General features: G+C 41.9%; 1 protein-coding gene across 6 annotated transcripts in view; it reads right to left on the reverse strand.

The window, feature by feature from the left end:
• The window catches only part of REV1 (REV1 DNA directed polymerase), a 62,481-nt gene that overhangs the window by 13,102 nt on the left and 33,703 nt on the right, over nt 1–15,676 (reverse strand). For 4 of the 6 annotated variants that reach the window (XM_040993801.1, XM_040993797.1, XM_040993799.1 and 1 more), the window contains exons 7-11: nt 14,733–14,849; nt 10,262–10,370; nt 7,514–7,642; nt 4,851–5,005; nt 2,705–2,824 (exon numbers count right to left, since the gene is read on the reverse strand). In XM_040993801.1, the coding sequence (XP_040849735.1) occupies nt 2,705–2,824; nt 4,851–5,005; nt 7,514–7,642; nt 10,262–10,370; nt 14,733–14,849 (630 nt within the window). The remainder of the gene's footprint in view (nt 1–2,704; nt 2,825–4,850; nt 5,006–7,513; nt 7,643–10,261; nt 10,371–14,732; nt 14,850–15,676) is intronic. The other 2 variants (XM_040993802.1, XM_040993798.1) reach the window with 1 other exon arrangement.

The raw sequence follows: 15,676 nt of genomic DNA on the forward strand, positions 1-15,676 counted from the left end.
GTCAAGGTGAGGATAGCCATACCAGACTGTGCTGCAGTACCCACCAGTGCATGTGAGACTGAGGGTCGGATGGGGGAGCTTCGGGGGCCCCCACTGGTAAGCATGAGAACTTGAATGGGGAAGGCCAGGCCAGGCAATGCTACAACGCCTGTTCATCTTCAAGTGAACTGGGTCAGGGGAAGTCATGCTGGGCTACCCGACTGTATGCACTGGTGCAGGCATGAGTCAGAGTAAGGGCAGGTGGGTTGAACTTTGCCACAGCATCAGTTGGTAAGTACTGGGAAAGAGGGCAAGTCCTGTTAAGCTAAGATTGTAAAACCACCAGGAAAGTGCAAGGAGGGCAAGCAGTGGGACCAGTAGGGAAACTGTGAGCACCTCTCTGATGGGCTGCAACTCCCACTGGGTGAACATGAGAACTAGGGCTGAGGGCAGACCTGGCTAGACAGGTGGTGGAATTCGCTGGCTTGAGTGTGGCCTAACAGTGGGCTCAGCTGGGTTGAGCTAGGCTTCAATGCCCATTGACGTGTATGAGCACTAAATGGGATGTGGAATAGACTGCATCAGTCTGCTGCACAGAAGGCAGTAGTGACAAGCACAGGAGCCAGGGTCAGGGTAGATCTAGCAAAGTTATTGCGGGTTGTTTCAACTAGGCTGTAATTCCCACCGGTGTACATTAGGGCTGAGTGTGTGGTGGGTAGGACTGGGCTGGGTCAGAGCACCAATTGGTTTACATAAGAGGCAGGGCTGGAGACAGAACCAACCCAGCAATTGCAACTACCAGTGTGTGCATAGGCTCATATGGGTGATAGAGCTGGACCCCATACAGGCAAGCACACACGAGAGTGGGATTCTGGGATCACTTCAGAAAAGATTTCTTTGGGGATCTTCCAAATGAACCACTGAACTCAGAACTCCAACCGTGGGGAGAATTGCAGGTTCCATGGTTTGACCATGGAGTGCATGCGGCAGACCTTAGCCTCCTCAGTGGCTTAGACGGAGCAGTGGATGGCATATCCAGATGCACATGGAAGATACAGCATTCCCATTGGGCCTACAGAGGATATCCAGTACCACAGCAGAGGATGGAGGGTAGAACAAGTCAGTCAACTACCCCAGCCAAGCACTGACAGCTAATATTTGGACAAATGGAGATTCTAAGGTGGACTGGAAGGATTTCCTCATCCTGGATTGGCGAGATAAACAGCATTTCAGAACTATGGAATCCACATGAGCAAACCCCTTCCCATCTCCTGGGTACTGGGGCAGCTGGGAGGCTGGGTGTGGCTTCTCCCCTTATCTTCTCCAACACAGAAAAAAAAATTGGAAACAAAGGTCTTACCCCTAATCTCCTCTAATTCTTGAGCTTTCCCACCCTGATAAACAATGTAAACATTATCAAAAATAACAAAAAACGGATCACTGCGTATGTACTAAAGTAACAGAATTTATAATCCTAATTACTCTTCAAACTGAACCTCAAGATGACCATTAAGAACATCCTTTTCATCATTTTAAAATGATAAATTTTTAGGTTACATACTTACTAGAGGGTCAGGAATCTGTTGACCAGAAAATGTCATTTCAATAATTTACTATTTCATGACCAAAGAAGATATTTCTAGTTGAACTCCACATAACTTTTGAGGCTTAACACTATGCATCTGCAAGTACCACTAAGTCTACATAAAGAGAAGTACCTAGAGGCTTCAGGAGGTTGACCTAGGTGGCTTTATAATAAATGATACCTCTGTCTTAGACAAGAAAGGTGCAGGTAGAAATTGTTCCACAGTATCTCAAGTTTATGAAAACAAAGCACTTCACCTTTAGGCTTTACTTCATTTGCTCATTAAACTTAGAAAACTGCGCTTGGCGAAATGGCTCAGTGGTTACATTCTCACCTTCATGCACCAGGACCCCATATCGGCACTGGTTCTTGTCCCGGCAGCCCCACTTCCCATCCTGCTCCCTGCTTATGGCCTTGGAAAGCAGCAGAGGATGGCCCAAAGTCTGGGGGCCCTGCACCCACGTGGGAGACCCAGAGGAAGTTTCTGGCTTGGGATTAGCTCAGGTCTGGCCCTTGTGGACTTATGGGGAGTGAGTCAACAGACAGAAGATCTTTTCCTCTGTCTCTCCTTATCTCTGTAAATCTGCCTTTCCAATAAAAATAAATAAGTCTTAATTAGAGAGAGGCAGAAACAGAGAGGAGAAAGACAGTGCTGGCTCACTCCCGAAATGGCTGCAATGACTAAGACTGGGCCAAGCCCAGGTCAGGATTACAGAGCACCTTGCAGGTTCCACATGGCTGCAGTGCCTTCCTCTGCTGCTGCTTTCTCATGCCAGTAGCACCAACCCGGATCAGAACTGGAGCAGCCAGAGCTCAATCCAGCACCCTTATTGAATGCCAGACAGTGGCTGAACGTGCTATGCCATAGTAATGACCCCGAAAATTATTTCTTAAAACCTTTAATTTTGCTACATGAAAAACAACCTTTACAATCAAAACTGAAAAGTACTATTATGGTCCAGAGAAAATAATTAATAGGATTTTAAATGAAGACATTCAAATTTCGTTTTTCACTACATTGAAACAGACTAAAAAATGTTTAATATTCATGCTTGGGAAAAGATAATATTACAAAAATATGTAAAGTACTTATGAATGTCTACAGTAGCCAAAAAAAATTTCCAAAGAATTTCTATTTACCTGGTAGATTAGTAACGAGCTGGCCTCTGATAAAATCATCCACATCTTCTGGTTTTAAGTGGTACTGTCCGTCTGGTTTTGCTTTTCTGGTTGCCATTCTAGCAAGGAGAATGTTAGAACCTACAACATGAAAAGGGAAAGAGATAATTCAAGAGATCATTCATTTTTATTTACAATTAAAGATATCAAATCTCATAACGGGACACAGAAAATGAGTTTGATAGTGAAGTTTATAGGGCCACATAGGCTAGCAGCACGAGTCAGACACAGGCTGGCCACAGGATCATTCAAATGTATTAAATATGTCAAATTTTCTGTCTTGCTTGTGATATTCTGACATCATAGAGGTGCAGAAAGGAACAGGTGACACAGAAATGCTCAGATCGGACAGAGCAGGTTCCAGAGGATACCACTTAAGAGTCAACAAAACAAAGGTTAAAAGAGAAGAGCTGGGCCTGGCGGCATGGCCTAGCAGCTAAAGTCCTTGCCTTGAACGCGCTGGGATCCCATATGGACGCCGGTTCTAATCCCGGCAGCTCCACTTCCCATCCAGCTCCCTGCTTGTGGCCTGGGAAAGCAGTCAAGGACGGCCCAATGTTTTGGGGCCCTGCACTCATGTGGGAGACCCGGAAGAAGTTCCTGGATCCTGGCGTCGGATCGGCATAGCACCAGCCGTTGCGGTCACTTGGGGAGTGAATCAGCGGACGGAAGATCTTCCTCTCTGTCTCTCCTGCTCTCTGTATATCTGACTTTGTAATAATAATAATAATAATAATAATAATAATAAAGAGAGAGAGAGAGAAGAGCCACTGAAGAAACAAAGTACAGGAACGACAGAGCAGGTAGGCCAGATGTGCGCCAAGATGCCCGTGTGCAGGTCAGCACTCTGACTCCTCAGGCATGGTGTGGCTCACACTCCAGGAGGCAGCACAATGGACTGCTACTGGATCTCCTCTGCTGCCGAGGGCTGTGCAGTGCATGGCATGCCCAGATGCACATGAACCCCTAACAGCCAGTTCACTGAGGCCTGCAGAGGACATCTAGTGCCATGGAAGGCAGAACAAATTACAGTTAAGATTTGAGGACGATTATCTGGGCAAATGGAAACTCTAAGGTGAACTGTCAGCCAATGAACCTTGAAAGGCTTTTCCTCAATCTTGGAGCAACGAACTCAACAGCATCACTGAAGTATTGAAACCACTTAGGCAGTATTCTCAGAACATGTTCCACACTGGGGACCCTGGAATGACACTGGGTGGCCGCCCCCCATCCCTGGGGCACTGATGTAGTTAGGCTGCTTGGAGCAGCCCTTTCCCTTCTCTCCCCACGTCCCCCAGGGACAGGAAGAAACCAGGTAGTTGGAATAGTTGTCTCACTCACTTTTCCCCATTCCCTGACCCTTTCCACCCTGGTTGGTAGTCCACATGGCAAGTATTCTTCTTCACCAAGTGAAAATCATCGAAAATAAATTATTTTTAAAAATTGGTACTAAGCTCTCTTCCTACCAGTAACCTGTAGCCTGCCACCCTTTAAAAAAAAATTACTTCCCATAGTATAGCTTTGTAGGTATAGGGGCCCCTTCCTTCCCTTCTGTCCTTTTCCCTCATCTTATCACAGTAGTATAATTCCTTAGTAACAGAAATAAGTGTATCGGGGCATGGTATAGGCAAAGGTAGAAACTCTTGCATTGTATTATAAATGTACATTTAAATGTTTCTTTGGAGTCCTACTTTTATTCAGGAGAAGTGTAATGCAATATATCTTAACTTCCCAGTATGCCAGTCTCCATTTATATAGTTGATCTAATACATATGTGACTACCTGTATCTATTTATTCTGTACTTTGCATGAAGACTATAAATTCACTCCTGGAAAAAAACCTACAACATATAATTTATTTTTTAAGAATGAGTAATAAATGTGTAAACAAACAGGTTTAATACAACGGTATCAACCATTCTGTTAGCTTCTCCACACTGTTCAGCTTATGAATTGCCTACAAGTAAGCAATACTAAGAGATACTCAAGGTAAAAGGCACTAGATAGTAATAAGTTAATGAAAACACTGTTCAGAACCAAGTGGCATTCAAGAATCCCAAAGCAACTGTACTGAACAAAAGGAGTCCAAGAGAAGCTGGACACTAACCGATTCCAACAGAGGCTGAACACTTCGTCTGGTCCTTGATCTCCATTCGAACAGCATTTGCAAATTCATCAGGAGTCAGTTTGGTCTCTGCAAGGATCTCCGTGATGTCGACCAGTGCTTCATCACAACTGACAGCTTCAATGTGGTGAGTGTAACTAGCAACACAAAGCAAAGCAGGGAGTCTGGCCATGTGCTGACGCAAAGGTTGCAAACAAAGTCTTCACGGTATCGAAGTCCAGCCATTTACATGAACTGCTGGAACTGCCATTATTCAGTCACTCAACTGCTAAGTTCAAAGTCAGTCTTCTTTTTTCACAATAACTATCCAAAATACAGGAGTTAGCATTCCAGTTTTTCCACACTGAGAATTCCTTTCTATTTCTTTTGTAAACCCATGAATAGTAAACAAGAGGTTGCCAAGTTGTTAAAACATTTTAAACCAAAACATTTTAAACCAGAGTTTATAAAAATACTTAATGAACAGAGAAACCACACAACCAAATAATTAACTATTGTTCTCATAAACAAAACAAAACAAAAAATCTATAATTAAATATCTTTTACAACAGGTCCCAGGACGTGCAGGATCAAGAAAATAATTGTCCAAAATGCCCAAGAAAACCCCAACTGCATCCCCTGGAAACCCCCTTCTTTTTATTGTTTTCTTTTCATTGTCTTCTTTCAGTCACCTGGTGAAGACAATAAGTTGCTACATAGCTCCAGACTAATCTACAGTAAGGGCTATGGCATCGGGAAACAGACTGCAAAGCAATGAGAGGCAACCAAAGAGGCTTCAGCCAAAAATGTCTCCAATGACCCCCTGCTAATGAATATGCTGAGAAAACAAGGCCTGACCTTTCTCAACTGACAGTGGGATACAAATCAGAGTAACTGCTCTGTTCAAATACTGAAAATGTGTTATTTAGGCTACAATAAATCAAAAGTACAATTTTTAAGAACAAAAGGGTATAGCTGATGTGAGGAACATTGCTTCAGAGTGAAAGCTGCACCGAGGCAGGGTGAGTATGAAGCTTAGGCAGGATTTTGAAAGGATGGTAGAACACTGAATTTTTCCTCTAAGAATAGAAACAGGCCATTGAAAATGTCTCCAGACTAAAATCTTCTCAGGACTGGCCCATGATAGAATTCTTCCTCAAATCCTCCTGATCTGAGGCCTAGGTGGGCAGTTTGCTCTCTGGGACTTGACGCTCAGAACACCAGCTGCACCACTCCACCCCTGAGTCACCAATTCTTGGAACCCACCTGCCACTAGCCTCGACCTTGGACTAGGATTTAAAGCTTTCTCCACTTGGCAACAGGAATATGCCTGTTTTCTGGTCTTAGGAATAGTTGTGACTAGGGGCCAGGTGCGAAGCATCAATTGGCTAATCCTACACCTTCCAAGCACCGCATCCCTATGGGTGCCAGTCTGTGTCCTGGCTGCTCCACATCCCATCCAGTTCCCTGTTTACGGCCTTGGAAAGCAGCAGAGCACAGCCCACGGCCTTGGGACTCTGAGCCTATATAGGAGATCTGCAGGAGGCCTGGAGGAAGCTTCTGGCTTCAGATAGGCTCAGCTTCAGCCATTGCGGCTATTTGGGGAGTGAACCCAAGGATGGAAGATCTTGCTGTCTCTCCTTATCTCTGTGTAAATCTGCCCTTTCAAATAAATAAATAAACGAATAAATAATCCTAGTTTTTAAAAAGTAGCTGTGACACATGGGCTTACCATTTAGTACTCAGTCCCACAGACTGATGCCAGATAACTTCATTTATCTGTTTATCCCTTTCCTTCCCTACCAAAGTAAAATCCCACCAAGTCAAGGACTGAACCCTACTTCTCTCTCTGAAACTAAGAGTAAGGAACTTTGACATGTGTGTATTGCACACTGATGTTCAAAATTCAACATAAGAAAGAAGAGGTGAAAGTGAGGACATCAGTGTAGGGATTGATAAACCTAGGCCTAACCAGACGCCTGTTCTGGTAAGCTTGATTGCACACAGCCTCACCCACTTGACCACTCTGTCCATAGGGAGCTGAGAAGTTGTGACAGACTTAACCCCTCATATAGACACAGCACTGACCCCTGCTTTTCAAGTATACACAGCCTGCCAAAATTTATTTTAAATTGAATTTCAACCCAACATTAAAAATACCTTTACAAAATACTTAAAAGATTAATCTTTTTTGTAAAGCCAGCTAATGAGCCCATTTGGAAAACACCACAAAGCACTAATTTTTTCTAAAAACTAACTTTGGCATACCTAATAATTTCAAGAAGATACAAGGTTCACTATAGGTTGTAATGAATCTAAACAACACTACAAATCAAATGTAATGAAAGAGAATGGTTATATGTTAAATAAATTCTAATCTTAATCTCTCTGGTTCCATGGCAGAAAAACCAGAACCACTGACTCGAAGTTACGGAGGTCCCGAAATTAAATATTTTTGTCAGCAACAAGAAGTGCTGGAACAATTTCAGCAATGTAAAAGAGTTCTTCTAGATTGTGCTGATCAGCTTCTGAAAGACCTTCAAAGTAGGATGCTGAGGAACATCTGCCGAAAGCGACCCTGACGATGCTGAAGAAAACTGGACTGCCCTTACCAGTCGCTAATGGAAAGACAGACAGACATGAGATGACGGGATTACACACTGTACCTTGCCAAGGTCTCATACATTGTTCTGGCAACTTCCTTATATGCATCAAAATCATATGGCACAGCTTGAAGATTAGGACACAGCTGTTTAGCATACCCAAAAAACATTCCATTTTTAATACCAACTTGTCTGGAGAGAGAGAAAAAAATATAGCAGAGATTACATTAGAAGCTTTCAAAAGCAAGTATTAAATATATTGATATTTCCCCATGCTACTAATATACAATCTCCACTTAACTACTCTCTCATTAGGGGCTAAATATAAGCATTAAGAAAACGTACAGGTTTCCCCCCAAAACAAACAAACAAACAAAAAAATTATCACACACTCATGTGATTAGTATAAATGACATCTCTTGTCCGTATCTGATCATTTCTCCTACGATTCAGACCTCTGGCCCCTTCGCAGAGATGCCAGCATGCCATATGCTGGTGATATCACAACCACCACAGAGCAGGAATGTGCTTCAAAAAGAGGTTTACTTCCCTTAACACACGGCACAGTTTGGCCAGGGTTCAGCCCCCAAAGACAAAGAATATAAACGCAAGAACTACACAAAACAGTGCTATGTGACAAACAGACAAAATGTACTCATCCTATTACCACCCAATTCCCAATTGACCAATTCCATGCTCCTGAAGTGGCTCCACAGTGGTTGAGATGCCAACAGCATTGTATATGGTAGGACATCACTCTGGGCAGGAGCCAGGGTTCCAGAACTTTGAGGGACCTAATTGAAAATGGTAAATTTTAAATCTACTGCTTGTCTCAATGCCCCACATTACCTTTGGTATTTTGGAGCATTCAGCATAAAACTATAATTATGGAATTTTACACCATTAGTAAAATTCCATTTGATCATTCCATAAAGAACCAAAAGCACATACTGTAGTAAAACCGTAAGCAAAGTAACAACGCAATACAATCACCACGGTATATAATGCTATTATGTAATATAAAAATGGTTATCTTATGCCTTTATTTAATATTTTCCAGGAGCTTACTTAGAAAGGTTTAGCCTGCTCTAAGAACCATGCTGTGTTCAGTTACTCAGTCTGTGCAATCTCCCAATGTGCAGGCCCTACAGAAAGCCAAGTCACCCAAAGCCACACGCATCCTTTCCCGTATTCCAACTCCGTACCAAGACAGCCCACTGATACAGTCCCTGGCAAGTGAGGTGCCCTCCACAGGAAGGAAAAGCATGAAAGAAGGGGAACTGACAAGAACGATTCTTCCATTCAGGCATTTTGTGAGGTGCTGGGTTTGGGTTTAACAAGATAAACAAGAGAAATGTCATTCTGCTCATGATATGATGATGTATTTGCCTAGCAAAGAATGGCTCATACTCAACAGGCCTTGTTTTTAATTCAGTTATTATATAATTAGTATGTGTATACATACATACACACACACATATCTAAGTTGTACATAAACATGTTAAGTACAAAAGTAACCAAACTAGTAAAGCAGAAAAATGTCAAGTATTAGAAAGGGCAAACTTGAGGTGATGCACTAGATATGCAGTTCAGCACATGAAGCCTACATTTAGCAATGTGAAGGTAATGATTTGTTTTAAGCATGGCTAGAGAACCTTTTTTCTGTCAAACGGCATTAGGATATTTATCACAGCACTCAATAGCCATACAAAGTCATCCTTTATCTATCTATTTATTTATTTATTTATAAAGATTTATTTTACTTTTACTGGAAAGGCGGATATACAGAGAGAGAGAGAGGAAGATCTTCTGTCCGATGGCTCACTCCCCAAGTGAGCACAACGGGCAGATGCTATGCCGATCCGAAGCCAGGAGCCTCTTCTGGGTCTCCCACACAAGTGCAGGATCCCAAGGCCTTGGGCCATCCTTGACTGCTTTCCCAGGCCACAAGCAGGGAGTTAGATGGGAAGTGGAGCTGCCGGGATTAGAACCGGCGTCCATATGGGATCCCAGCGCATTCAAGGGGAGGACTTTAGCAGCTAGGCCACGCCACTGGGCCCCCAAAGTCATCCTTTTAAAAATTAGCCTCAAATTCAAACATCTTGCCTACAGTTGCTATGGCAGGCCCAAACTAAATGATTTTGTGGGGTTTCCATAGCCTGCAGGCCTAACATTCCCCAGTGACCTATTCCTTATTTTATTTTGATGTTATTTATTCTTGGACAGGTAGATTTACAGAGAGAAGGAGAGAGACACAGAGAGAAAAGATTTTCCATCTGCTGGTTCAACTCCCTAATTAGCTGCAACAGCTGGAGCTGTTGGGACCCTGCACCTGCGTGGGAGACCCGGAAGAGGCTCCTGGCTTCGGATCGGCATAGCATTGGCCATCGCGCTCACTTAGGGAGTGACTCAGTGGATGGAAGATCTTCCTCTCTGTCTCTCCTCTCTATATATCTGCCTTTCCAATAAAAAAATAATAAAAATAAATCTTTAAAAAATAATAAAAAAAGCAACCTAATCATTTATTTTATGCTTTAAAAAATACACATAAAAATGCTCAATTTTTTGCCTTCCATCATTAAACAAACTGATTTATAAGGGAGTTTTGAAGCTAATTATCTAGATCTATGGCAGGGAAGGTTGAGGAGGAAGGTAACTGGAGGGATTAAGGCAAAAAATAACTTTAGATAGCATGCTTGTAACATACTGAAGTCACAAGCCTTTACTGCATGTCTGGATCCACTTCAACAGATGACGGAAAATTAATTCATTAAATTAACTCGTAATTGAACACACTTAACTTCTACATACCTGGCTTCGTAACTGCAAGATGCAATTTCAGCCTTTGACAAAACACTGTCAATTCCGTTGGTCTGTGCAGAATCTTGATTACCCCATGTTGATGAATCTGGTATATCTGCTTTAACAGGAGTAAAACCTAATGATTATACGTTAAAACCTAAATATTCTTATCAAAACATCTATTTCCCATTATTTTCACCGATTTACATCTGTTCAGTAAAATTTAGATGTTCTTATCTCCAATGGTATTTTAGCTCTTTATTTACAAAGAAAAGCGCTAACTCAAAAATGATTACTTCCATTATATTCTCCATCAGCAATCAATCAACTTATCAGAATATTTTATTAACAGATCTTTAAAAACATATATGAAAATTAAATATAAAATATATTGTCCCCTGAAGTGGATAGGATGAAAACTGATCCGGGCAAAGCAATCTCCTCCAACAGTGCTAAAGGGATCATACAGTGCTCTGCAGTTGGAAAGAACTAATAGAAAAACATGAACTTCTCAGATCACTCTTGGCTGTCCTAAAAGAACAATCCAAAAAGAACAATTAAAGCTACTTAACATGTTCAACACACATGACATTTCTACCAAAGCATTTAATCAAATAATATCATCTTTGTCACAAAACTATGAAGAGGATTCATTCTGTGTTTGAGGCTTTCCTTAGAAAGCACATGAGGTCACTGCTCCCTCCACGTCTCCTTTTAACAATGCATGTTCACACTCAGGATCATCAGAATGGCAACTGCTTCGCAGAACACAACTCTAAGCAGCACAGTTCTCAGCATCTCTCCATACAACTCTACGCTACAGTATCAGAGCACACAGTCCCGACGGCCTACTGCCTGCATGCCACTCAACTTCCGGCGCTAATTTCAGCCTCACCAGTAACTGAGAAATAGATTAAAGCACAGCTTTTACTATCAATTTTTAGGCTAATGCTATTTTACCTCTCTACCATTCCACCATTCCAGTTAACACTAAACACGCCTATTCCGAGGACTCTCAACACACAGCTAACAAGTACAGCATTGCTCCTCTCTTCATTTCAGACTTAGTTTTCTGTGAAAAGTCAGTTAGATGAACATCCACCTCAAAAACCAGGGAACAGATCTGTCCTCATGTGCTAAGGTAACTCACTGTGGTTTGACCAAATCATCAACATTTCCAACTTGATGGTGCTACCCTACTGCTTCTCGGCCTTGCGGTTAAGATGGAGCGCAGGTGCGACCGTACCCATACCAGCACTGCTGCAGCTCAGCACCCAGACATACACAGCATAAATGCAAATTCTGAGGACTGACATCTAGGTGAACTCAAATCTGACTGGTAACAACAACAACAAAAGTAGAAAACCTAACCTATGCTTTCTGATAAGATGTAACAGAAAAACTATACCAGTACAAACTAAAGACAGAATGAAGAGGGTACCACCCTGATGCTTCTGAAGGCTCGCTATAGACTAAAAGTGAATTATAATTATTCTAAGCTGAAAATCTCTAAGAACAACAGAGGGTGCTATTAGGCTAAAAACAAAAACACAAAGAAGTTTGAACAGTTACAACCTGCCACCATTCAAAGTATAGCTGAGATTCATGCCTTGAGAGTTGTATAGTTGAAGGGCTAATCGACCTAAGATAACTCTGTCTTGGGAATTACAGAAAGCTCATGCCGAGGCAGGCAAGAACAGCAGCCTGTGGTCCGTGCGCCCCCAACGCCCTGCCTGTGAGGCACCGTGGTGCTCCTTCCCTGGGCTGGCTGACCTGTTCCACAGGGCCGCAGAGTGCGTGGGTCCCTCCACCAGCCGAGTGAGTTGTTTCCTGTGAGATTCAGGGAAATGCAGGGACACATTGTCCTTACTGGAGGGCAAAGCAGAGAACTGTTCATCAGAACTTGACAAACTAGACGGGCACATGGAGAATGTGGAGAAACGGTTGAAATCAGAAGCCAGGACCCAGTCTGTGAAAAAGAAATCGCTGAGAATAAATCTATGACTAACACGATTTTTAAAACTGCTGTTCTTCAGAACAAAAACGGGGGCTGTTGAAGAGATAGAGAACCCTGTGCTCCGGGATTTCAGGAAGGGGAAGCCTCAGCCATGAGATCTGGGGCATAAACGGTTCCAAGGTAAGATCTTCAACGAGAAGCGTCACTGCGAAGTACTATCCGGGAAGGAGCTTCCGAAGAAGTCAGGAATGGATGAGATTTCCTCCTTAACCTAGTCTAACCCAAGAATTTCTATATGATGACCAAGAAGCCAATTTCTGAGAAGAACTAACAATGATATCTGTCCTGGGTAAGTCAGTTTTAACTGATTTTTTCCTTAAAGCTGTTTCACAGAACTCAAAGATCTAACTCCTAGCATTATTGTCAGTGTTTTCACATCTGGGACAGGGCCTAACGACGACAGAAAGGAAGATGGGGAAAGAGCAAGGAAAGGCAGCAAAAGCTTTAAAAACACAAGTTCTGAGCACAAGCTTAGTTGCAAACAAACATTATGCAAAGGTCAATGCACTCCCTTTAAATGTAGCAAATATCTTGCTAAGTTCCTAATGGGTTAAAAGGCTTAGGATGTAAAAGTAAATGACAAGTTCAAGCAAAACTGTTGCATCTCCTATTTCAGCTTTTCTAGCAAAAGGGAAAAATTCTGACAATGTGTAGTGGTGGAATTTCACTACTTCTCCTAAAATCTGTCTTCTGCTTTGCCATTCACATTTCAAGGTCAAGAGGGTTGTGAAATTATAAAATATCATTAGAATGTTATGAAAGCATGATAGCTAAGCTGATGAGGAAAATTAAATACCAATGCCTATATTCCATTAATAAGCAACCTGTGGTCAGACTGTGAGGGAAGACAAGCAAGGCCTAGCCCCCGCACTCCGAGGGAGCTACTGGACACAGCAGCCTGCACGCCCCTACTCAGACTGCAGCCCTGGGCCCCACACACATCCGGTGAGGACTTTCTAAATGCCCCGTGTGCGCACATCAAAATACACAAATACAAGTGAATCACCAGGCAGCTATCCCAATACTCATGCCACACAGGATCCTAAAATCTCAAAATCCTTTACAAGGTTTTCAAAAACAAAAGCTTTAAAAGTCAGTACAATGTATGAATACAACATGTACTTGCAATTATTTTTTTTCTACACTACACCACGTAAACAAGATTATCACAACCAACAAAAAGATTCCAAACTCCCCCAAATTCTAGGAAACATCCACCTGCTTTTCCTTTTGCTGTAATTTCACTGGAATAATTTCTAAAATAAGCCCAATATTCTATAAGCAATAACAAAACTGAAATTGGGATAAAACAAAATGAAATGCTTCCCATTCCATTGTATATCTAACATCTGCATATCCACTGTATATGACATTTTTCTAGTTAATATTTTCCTGAAAGACTAACTTAAAAAAATTTTTAGCCTACAAGTCATCATGTGGAAATCAGTATCAAATAACTTCTCATCAAATATTCCTCAGAAAAAAATAGCAGACACATGCAAATCTTATGATTTACAATTAAGAGAATTCATGATTTACTTTATCTCTTTTAAATTTTTTATTTTTATTTGAAAGGCAGAATTACAGAAGGGGAAAGCAACAGAGGAGAGGGGGAAGGGAGAATTTTCTGTCAACTGGTTCACTCCCCCATGGCTTCGATGGCCAGTGCTGGGCCAGCCTGAAGCCAGGAGCTGGGCACTGCACCTGCCAAGAACCCAACCACCTGGACCATCTTTCAAAATTTAAACTCCAAGAGGAGAAGGAAAATGTATTCATGTGAAACAGACTCTACAAAGGACATGGAAAATGATTTCATAATTCTTGAGGAACACATATTTTAGTGTCATTATTGTGATACTGTCACTAAACAACTAGCAATTAACTCTCAACATACAAGCTTCTACAAAATGATGTCCATGGTTCTCATACCCCACCTAGATCTATAGAAGGTAAATTAAACTGCACTGTTTACAATATTCTTCACTGTTCCAGAAAAATATCATCATACAATTCAATAGAGAATAAGTATACAACAAGTCATTTGTGATAGGCTGAGATCTTGCTCTAAGCCATCATTGACAGGGCCCAGTGCTTTGCCACAGCTGAGACTCAGCCTGTTGTGCTGGCATCCCAATACGGGCACAGGTTGGAGTCTTGGCTGCTGCACTTTGGACCCAGCTCCCAGCTTCTGGCCTGAAAAAACAGTGGAGGATGGTTCAAGCACGTGGGCCAATGTACCTGTATGGGAGATTCAGAAGAAGCTACTGGCTTTGAAAAAATGGCTCTGACCATGTGGCCCTTTAGGGAGTGAACCCATGCATGGAAGACCTTTCTCTCCTGTCTCCCCTTTCTGTAGCACTGCCTTTGAAATAAAAAGGGACTACATCTTAAAAAAAAAAAGAAAAAAAAAACCCCAGAATTCACCCGAGGAGGACTCCAATCTCAGAGTGAGTTCACACATACCTGCTTTGCCTGTCAGCAGCCTGTTCTGGTAATACTGCCACTCCAGCTGGGGGTTAGCACCAGGGCGCAGCGGTGCCCTGCCTGTGCCTCTGTTGCTTGTCACGGCCACTGGCTTTCCTGTGAGGAGAAGACAGGACTTAATACCTAAGAATACAAGTGTTAGCAACATGAAAAGGGACATTTATGAAGGAATTTTTAACAGGCCTTTTTTTTTTTTTTTGCTTTAATTTCATTTAGGTGTTTAGCCCTAAAGAAGCTACTACTTTTAAACATTACCAACTAACATGCAAACATCATTCATGTTTTCCAATACTCTCCAAAGATCAAAAAACTTTTTTTGATTCTGACATATTTATTTAAGCTAAAGCAGCAGTGTCACTTAGTTTTCTAAGGCTTTTGTTTGATTTCTTACATTACAAAATAGCCAAATCACATTGCAGATTCAGATTAGAGAAGTAAGGAGAGGAAGAAAAGCAACACACACACACACACACACGTCTATATACTACACACACATGTGCACACACAGCTATACACTTGATATATTTCTGGAATCAAAACAGGTTAACCTCTACATTTATCTTTCAGCTTCACAGTAAAAAAAACAAAAAAGAATCAAACACATAGCCGCTTGGTTTTTGTTTTTGTTACAAAATTACTTTCACTTCCTCTTGTGTTAAATGACACGATAACTATGAAGCAGTAACATAGAGGATTCATGTGTATATATTTATTGCTACCAACTGCTGTAAGGACCAAGGAAAAGATCACTGACAATGCACACATGCTGAAAGCTCCTGAGCTACAGCAGCAAATACGCATGACAAAAATAAAGCCCTAGGATAAACTCAGTAGCCTCAGTGCCATAATTAGCAACCTTTCATTTTTAAGGCAATAACAACTTCCTTCTTCCAGATGGAGGGAGCTTTAAAAACTACTGATGA

Source organism: Ochotona curzoniae, unplaced genomic scaffold (genome assembly GCF_017591425.1).
Source record: "Ochotona curzoniae isolate NIBS_2020 unplaced genomic scaffold, NIBS_Ocur_1.0 contig_883, whole genome shotgun sequence".
In the NCBI taxonomy this organism is placed as follows: domain Eukaryota; kingdom Metazoa; phylum Chordata; class Mammalia; order Lagomorpha; family Ochotonidae; genus Ochotona; species Ochotona curzoniae.